Here is a 9,454-nt window from a genome sequence, read left to right as displayed (position 1 = left end):
TTATTTATGCCTCGTTCGGCATCAGAATTATCTTATTACTTTAACAAATTATTTATGCCTCGTCCGGCATCAGAATCATCTTATTACTTTAATGTAATCAGAATTATTTATGCCTCGTTCGGCATCAGAATTATCTTATTACTTTAATGTAATCAGAATTATCTATGCCTCGTTCGGCATCAGAATTATCTTATTACTTTAATGTAATCAGAATTATTTATGCCTCGTCCGGCATCAGAATTATATTATTACCTCAACGTAATCATAATTATTTATGCCACGTTCGGCATCAGAATTATTTACTCAATCTTATGCCTCGTTCGACATCTGAATTATTACCTTAACGTAATCAGAATTATTATGCCACGTTCGGCATCCGAATTATTTACTCAATCTTATGCCTCGTTCGGCATCTGAATTATTACCTTAACGTAATCAGACTTTTTTATGCCACGTTCGGCATCAGAATTATTCATTTATTTATGCCTCGTTCGGCATCAGAATTAGTCACTTATTTATGCCTCGTTCGGCATCAAAATTATATTATTACCTCAACGTAATCATAATTATTTATGCCACGTTCGGCATCAGAATTATTTACTCAATCTTATGCCTCGTTCGACATCTGAATTATTACCTTAACGTAATCAGAATTATTATGCCACGTTCGGCATCCGAATTATTTACTCAATCTTATGCCTCGTTCGGCATCTGAATTATTACCTTAACGTAATCAGACTTTTTTATGCCACGTTCGGCATCAGAATTATTCACTTATTTATGCCTCGTTCGGCATCAGAATTATTCACTTATTTATGCCTCGTTCGGCATCAGAATTATCTTATTACTAATGTAATCAGAATTATTTATGCCTCGTCCGGCATCAGAATTATCTTATTACTTTAATGTAATCAGAATTATTTATGCAAGTGTGCATTGCCCACATGTCGGATCCAGCAATTTTCTATGCCACATTGTTCATTAACTCTTCAAAAGAGGCGTCAGGCTGTGGGCCAGGGGTCTCCCCCTCGGCCTCCTCATTTAAATTATCATCGTGGTTGATCGGCACCAGCTTTCCATCAACTATTATTTTTTCTGTCGTACTGGTCGTCCTCCAGGGGTGCTCCATGCAGGCAGGCCGCTTGTCCGATGCCTAACCGAAAATATTCTTCGCGAATGCGAACGTCCCGCCATTCCGTTAAGTTTAATGTCTGACAACTCGAAAGGCACAACAATTATTACGACTCTTCGGCTTTTATTCACCTCGAGCCTGGGGGGCAAGTGTACTGGTAGGCACCGGACGAACGCACGTGGCCGACCGGCCGTGTACACAATAAATGTAAGGGCATTTATGTGACAAGCTAAGGTGGTTAAGATACACCTCCGAAGAATAAGGAATATGCGTTTAGAGAAGATATGTTCCCCGGGTATTCCGGAGCACGACTGACAAGACATATCCATAACCACCCTGAGCCCAAGGGATAGAAAGCCCATTAGGCAATCCTATAAATACTGTGCTCAAGCCAGAGAAAGGGACGTCTTCATTCACTTACGAAACCGCGCTTAGAATCTCATACTTACTTGAGCGTCGGAGTGCCTTCGCAGGTACCCTCCCCCGCCTGACCGAAGGAGACACCAAGAAGGAACGACCGACCGAAGGAGAAGAAGATCGACACGTCGATCCATTTACGTCAGCAATCTCATTACATCAACCGACCGTGCCTGGGCCCCATCTCTCCACTCAGGTACACTTTGTAAAGAAGATGTGCAAAAATATGTTAAGTTGTTTGGATTGAAGGATGATAGAGTGGATTTGTGATGATAGTTTATTGAAATTTGTGACTGATGTGATAGTTGAAAGATAATTTAAAAATTATTTTAAAAATATAAAATGTAAGTTTACAAATTTATCTTTGTTATTAAAAAATATTAAAAAAGAAAGCAAATAGTAATGATATTGATATTTATGCTATATATTTGTTTCAATTTCTAGTTATATATAAAGAGAGAGAGAGAGTGAGTTAAAGCTAATATTTAATATAATAAGTTTTCTAAAATTCAATATAAATTGGTAATATTAATATATATTGTGTATTAGATGTATTAATAAATAATAATAAGATCTCATTTATATGAAATATAAGAATTTATTTGTATAAATTCATATTTTAATCTATTTTTATTTTATTTTATTTTCATATCACTTTCTTTTTATTTTTTTCTCTTATATCACTTATAAAAAAAATGTTCTCTTTTTTGTTTGATCTCTCTTTCTTTTTCTACCTAAAATAGAGTGCGTGATGGTTAATTTTCATGAACTTGCTTCATTGATGAGATTTGCGAGGAGCACTGGGGCAGGGTTTCTTTATAGGGGAATACTCGGGTAAAATACTTTATTTTTAAAAAGAAGAAACGGTACTACTCATTAAAAAACTATGCTTAAATTAAATAAACCTGGTGTTTACAATATTATAGGGACCTGATACCTTGACACTGCACACATTAAATACATATTCTTAATAAATAAATAAATATTTTATTTATTTTATTTTTAATTTTTAATTTTTAATTTTAAATATTAAAATAATATTATAAAGGATTGTTGAATGGTTTTATTTACCGTGTGGATTTTTATGGATATCATAGTTTTTAAAAAAAAAAACTAATCAATAGTTTAGTATATTCAGCATTGATTGATTTAGTCTAAACTGTACATTTTCTAACAAATATTTTTCTTCCTCTCAGAAATTCCGATCAAGCACCCTTGATCCACCCAACCTCTACTAGACCCACCAAAGATTAGTAATTAGGAAAGAAAAAACAAAACATCAATAATCAGTAGTTAGAAATTATTCAATTTCATAATTAGTTCTTAGAAATTCAATTTTATCTTTGGAAATCGATCATACATTCAAACTTTTAACACGTTGATGAGAAGACCAAAATTCAATAACTTAAAAAGCAGTTAATAATATATAGGTAAGCAGAATGTTTGATATTTTGCAGATTAAGGTCATGACCTTGTTAAACAAACTAGCACAGCTGGATCTGGTTTATTTGTCTGCGGTTCAAACAAAGGTTTAATCACATTAATTCTTAAACAAAACAACACTAGATATATAAGGCTTGAGAAAATAGTTTCTTTGATCGTAAGCTAGCTAGAACTGTTCAATGATTAATGCAGTTGAACAATGCTTTCAATCATTTACTTGACCATGTAGCAACAAATCATTTGCATTGACCATCCACTTTAGCATTCTCATTCTTTGCTCAATCTATAGCTATAAAGTCACAATCATCAAAACGACCGCTCTCCTTCCCATTTATACGTAATTTCTCATGATGCTCAAATGATGCGTGTGACACAAAAACTATAACTTAAACACGAAGAACCCATGAACATAAATTTGATACTTGGAGGAGCACGCACCCTTCCCAAGAATCAGAACTAGAGCATGATGTCACTCTCAGGATCGCTTTTTCTGTTCTGAAATTTGATACACATATATATATATATATAGCTATGCCCTTTGCTTGTGAGTTTGAGAAACCGGATTCGGCTGTTATTCAAATGGGTTCACGTGGTTGGTTGGGTTAATTAGTGTCATTGACAATTGCATTGGGAGAGAAAACACATGTATTTTTTAGGTAGGAAGTTAAGTCATATCAGAACTATGAGTAAGTATATTATGCAAGGAACACGAGCAGACCAAGGAAAAGAAAAGTATGGGGGAAAAGGGAACATAAACTGAGAAAAAGAATTGGAAGATATATAAAATCTAACTGCCTTGCCGACTAGACCAAGAACCCATGGTAACCACGTGCATCTGAATTATGACACCCCTATCTATCACTGTCATGCACTTCACTTGATGGTGATAAATGAAAAATCCCTTATACAGATGTTGTTTGTGAAGAAAAAAGAAAGGGGTTTCTCTTGAGTATATAGAAAACTTGTTCTCTCCTTATTTGTTTTTTGTCTCGCTCATTTTTTCTAAAAACTGATTAGGATCTCTCTATCTGATATCAATGTAGCAGGTAGGTCCCTGGGATCTAATGCAACATCAGTCTTCACATGTGGTTTAGGAAGGAAATTGGGATTTCCCCGGCAGAGATAGGTACCCATAGGAAGGGCACAAAATAGAAAGCTTTTAAATATCCGTACACTAACCACGACCCATTGCCTTCAGATCCACTACCACAATGTTTTGGGATCTCTGCTTTGGCCCCAAGTGAAATTTCAGATATCATTTTTCTCACACCCCAATAAAAAAAGTCAAAATCATGACACACTGTGTATTGGAAAAAGAGAAGAATTATATAAAAAAAAAAGAGGAATGAATGTAAAAAAATTAAAATCTTTATAAATTTGACCACTCCACTTGATAAAGAAAGTCATTCCAGCATTTGGGTTATGCCACATCTTGATAAAGAAGGTCGACTTCAAAGTCTCAATCAAAATGCGCACGAGTAAAGTTGCGTGGGATGAAGCAATCATTACCTAACTAAACCCAGCAACAGTGTTTGTGTTGTGTACTACTCCAAATCTTTGTTTCGTTTGTTGCTAATTGGAGGCCAAAAAAGGTAAAAGCTGTTTTTAATTATGAGTTAAGTGCAGAGTGATAAGATGTTTAATTCGGTGAGCAGAATAAAAGCGATTAAAGGGTGGAACTGGTTTTAACAGTGCAGTGCAATGGAGAGAGTAAGGCGCGTAGGAAAGCAATTTGGGTGGGGGCACATTTCAGAATTCAGAAAGATAGAAGAAGCACAGCGTTTGGCAGCAAGTCCTGAACCTTCTATGCCTTCAAACTTCATACTCTCAAATCTTCGTAAAGTCATTTTCCTCGTCTTATTCTCACATTCTCATTGCCATGCCAAACAGAACTTCACTCGTTAGAACACATTGTCACTTTCTAACTTTCATTATTTTCAAAATGTATTGTTTTACGCATATATAATCTACTATAAATTATTACGTTACATCTCACTGGTTCACTTCATAAAGTGATCACATATAATAAATATGTAAAAAATAAGTTAAGCATGTGTCTATTATGTTATTCCTATTATTTATTTAATTGTAGTATGATTAAAAGTTATGAATTTTATTATAATTATTTAAAACTTAGAGTATATTTTAATTAATTCATAATATTAAAACATTACAGATATACCGAAATTAAGGTCTATAGTTTTTATTATTTTTGAAAGCTCTACACATTTGGAACTTAAAGTATATTTTAATGATTTATTGGTAAATGAAGAAGCAATATACAGTGTTCTGGCTTCCTTTATTGGTTACTTAATTGTTTACATCGTGTATTGTTCTGATTCACCGAAACCAATGTACAGAATCTCGTATGGGCAGATCGGGGATCCATTAAACATAGATCTATTGAAGAAAACCAGACACGGGATTGGTCAGATTAGGCACTTAGATTTCGAAACCCACATGTAATAATTTTCAGTTGCATCACTGTAAGAACTTTGAATCAAATTACATCCACAAATTACAATGACGAATTAAAAAAAAAAACTAAATTCAGGACCTGCTGCCCTAAATCTCATATTACAAGCTCAAAATTCATTTTCCTCCATACAAATTTCACCTTCAATTCTCGCCGCATGTATCATAATCAATCCATCTCTCTCAAGGCAATTATCAAAAAGGAAAAAAAAAAACGAGAGAGAGAAGGAATCCATGATTGGATTGATTATTGAAATTGATAAGATGTCGATGATAATAACGAATTTTGCAATAATAATAACAATCAATCAACCAAAAAGACATTATTATTATTATTATTAATATTAAAATGAAAACTTCCAGATCTTGATTCGAAGATCCACCTTACACTCGGAGTCCGCGACGGAAGCCACCGCTGAAGACTTGCCAGCGGGAACCGTTCCTTTGATTCCGTCGCACGTGACTCTAATTCCGACCTTCTTGCTCTTGAGCCAATCCATCTTCATCTTCACCTTGGTATCCATCTGTATCTCGACGGGGAAACCCTTCTTCATCTTCAGACCCGATCTCAGGTTAGTCAACGAATCAGTGTCCAGATCTTGCGAACCAGACAGCACCGCGCGGAGGCTCGTCTGGTTGTTCTTGTCGGAGGTAAAGGCCGTAACGGAGCCGTTCCCGATGGGGACGGAATTGGAGAAGACTGTAACGGCGAAGGGGTCGTAGAAGAAAATAAGGTGGTTGTTGGGGTTTTTGGCGATGAGAGTGAGGTTGAAGAGCGTGACGAGGTGCGAGGGCGAGTCCGCGGAAGAGGTGAGGTTCATCTTGGCAATGCGGAGGTTGGTGACGGAGAATTCGGGTCGGTGCGGGCGGTACAGTACGTACAGTGCGGCGCCGACAATGGCGGCGAGGAGCGCCACCGCGAGGATGGTGAGGATGGTCCAGAAGCAGCAGCAACAGCAGATGTTGCGGTGGGAGCGCTGGCCGCGGCGGTGGTAGTGAGATTGCGGTCGGTAAACTTGACGGTTGGGGTTGTACAATTGGGACTTAACGGGTGCGGGATTGCCGTTAGTGGCGGCGGCGCCGTTAATTGCGCCGTTTCCGTTGGGTTTGGAGGACTGGTCCGTCATTTCGATGATAAAAGAAAAAAGAAAATGTGAAATAAGAAAATGTAGTGAAGAGTGAAGAGTGAAGAGAAGAAGGAAAGTGAGGAAAAAAGGGTTGAGAGAGGAACAAGTTTTGTAGAGGCTATAGAGAAGAGTGAGATGGAGAGAGATAGGTACCCAGAACCAAAAGTGGATGCTTCCACCTCACCAATTTCGATTCTTTTTTTTCATTTTTTTTTTATTTTCCTTCTTTTGCAGTAACTCTTCTTTTTCTTTTCATTTACTTAATAAAGCTCTTATTAGTTTTATAAAACTTTAAAACCAAGTCAAGTTTTGCTTCTCCTATGTTCTCTTCTACTCACTTTGTTGCTCCTAACATGTCGTCTTGAGTGAACTCTCGGTAACCTTGGGTCCACTCCTTTTTCATTTTTTTTTATTCACATTCACACATGTTGTTTTTTCCATTTATTTACATTAAACAAATCGAACCTACTACGGCGTAAATCCAAGAATTGTTCTTAAAAACATGATTATATTAAAATTTAATGTCTTAAGTTTGCTCTACTTGAATTAAATTCGCCAAATGTCTTACATAACATGCTAAAGACAAACGAATTGAAACACCCGTGTAAAGAAAATACTTGCATTCAATTGACAACTTGATACAGAGAATAACACAGGTCTCAGGATTTTATGGCCATACGTTTTTCCTTCTGTATCAAGCCAGATATTAAATATCGTTTAAATTTTTCTATTAATTGAAAAGGTAAATATTAAATATTTCAAGTTGTAACACTATAAATGCTTTTAATAAATATTAACTCTTTCCTAAATGTATTCAATGCAGAAAATGTACTGTGATATTTGAATGAGGTTTATTTTTAGAGGAAGAACTTGCTTAAACTCTTTTATAAAGTGTAACTAGAAGAAATATGCTTGGTCAAAATCAGATGGTTAAGTGGATGGAGTTTAGTAATGAAAGACTATTGGCATGCAATAATTTATTAATCATTTTGAGTTGTTATTATTATTACTAAAGAATAAGGCTAAAAGTAGGAAGTATTGATTCTTTTTAACCCTTTGTGAGGGATGACATTGAATTTGTTTCAGTGGTGATTGACACTTGACAGTGTAACTATAATAAGTATTAGCTTTGTGATGAATTTGGTTGTTGCACTTGCTTGACTCCAAAGTCAATAATTACCTTACCTCTCAACCTACTTTCTGCTCAATTTCTAACTTTAATCCTACTTGGATACATACTTTATTTCTTCAGCAATTGGTAATATTCAAAGAGTGAAAAGAGAGGTTTAAGTTGAAAATAAAAAAAGTATGAATGGTTTTGTACACAAAAGGATGAGAGCAGTGAGTGGCTATCTGCTTTATCCCAACCTAACCAAATCTCTACTGTCAGGGTAGAAGCGCCGACACTTGCATTTTTATTTCTTTCAATTTTTAAGAGGATTTCGCATAAATACTATTTGAAATTTAAGTAAGAGTAAAAAAGTTTCCTACTAGTTACAAATACTAAAGCTGTAAAAAAATCTATAAAAATGTGATCTTAATATTTTAGACTTGTTAAAAAACTCTCATTAATTAAAAATAAAATAATTTTTTTTTATATAAATATGAATGCAAAAATTCAGTTTATAAGTTAATTAAACTAGATTTAAATTTCATTTTTTACGACAATATCACAATTATTTAGAATTTATTTAATTAAAATTTGTTTCACTTATCATATTAGTTACTATTAAATTGATATCAAATCATTTATAAATATATAATCACCAAATTGAAGGATTTAGATGTAAGAGAGTATTGCTGATATTACAGATCAATTAATTTTTTTTTATAATATATAGATTAATAAAAAACTCATTAATTTAAGTTCATTTTTTAAGGAGATGAAATATAATATATTTTTCATAAATTTTTTTATAAAAACTTTCATGTTAAGTATCATTATGTAACTTGACTTCTCAGCTAAACTGACACCTCTCAAGCAGTAATAATCATCTATCATCACATAAAAAAAATATTACTAAAAAAGAAAAAATATGAAAAAAATAGACCAAAATCTATATACTAACAAAAACGATTATACATATTTATAATTTCACTTTCCAAAATAAAAATGTAAAGATATATAAAAAAAATTTATCTCAAAGAGATTTATTCTCTTCTTCATAACTTAACTTGTTTATAAACTTATTTATTTAGTTTTTATAAATAAAAAACACTCCAACATCAAATGTCTCCTCCCAAATGTTATATAAATTAACGATCATAACTTTCACTCCTTGTTTTTCTTTTATCTTTTTCGTAACATTGTTTATATAATAGTATTTAGTATATACACTTTTTGTTCTTATTATTTTTCACTAAACTTCACATGGATAGAATAGATATGTTTAGTGTGACAGAAAAGTTATTTCTAGAGATCTAAAAAGTACACATGGCATGTCAAATTTCATGAGTTTTTGTTTGTAACAACTTTTTATAAAAAAAAATTAAGTCAAAGGAAAATACTAACTAATATCTTTAAAAAAGTTAATTAAGAAATTAAAATAATATGGTTTTATGAGGAAAAGAAAGTACCACAGCATCGTAACTTGGTAACTTAATCTTAATTATTTCCAAAATACTATTAATTTGTATCGTTAAGATACATTTTTGAAGAGTCGAAGTGTTAAAAAAATATTGACAGGGGGGCAAGTTCCTATCAACACTTATAACTATTACCTCGGAAGTTGGAAAAGTTGCATTAAATGAAATATCACTATTTAAACTTCTAAATAAAATTTCCAATCAGTAGTCCCACCATTTCTGAACTTTAATTTTTTTATCGATTAAAATATATTTTTAGTTTATGCAAAAATAT

At 33.5% G+C, this 9,454-nt stretch overlaps 1 protein-coding gene across 1 annotated transcript; it reads right to left on the bottom strand.

The window, feature by feature from the left end:
- Positions 1-5,439: 5,439 nt before the first annotated feature.
- On the bottom strand, positions 5,440-6,888 carry EMB3135 (harpin-induced protein). Its single transcript, XM_068626618.2, has one exon. It carries the CDS (start codon positions 6,592-6,594, stop codon positions 5,812-5,814), a length of 783 nt encoding a protein of 260 aa, XP_068482719.1. The 5' UTR covers positions 6,595-6,888; the 3' UTR covers positions 5,440-5,811.
- Between the last annotated feature and the right edge of the window lie 2,566 nt (positions 6,889-9,454).

Source organism: Phaseolus vulgaris, chromosome 9 (assembly GCF_051622355.1).
Source record: "Phaseolus vulgaris cultivar YP4 chromosome 9, ASM5162235v1, whole genome shotgun sequence".
Taxonomy (NCBI): domain Eukaryota; kingdom Viridiplantae; phylum Streptophyta; class Magnoliopsida; order Fabales; family Fabaceae; genus Phaseolus; species Phaseolus vulgaris.
This window is presented reverse-complemented; position numbering and strand designations above follow the sequence as displayed.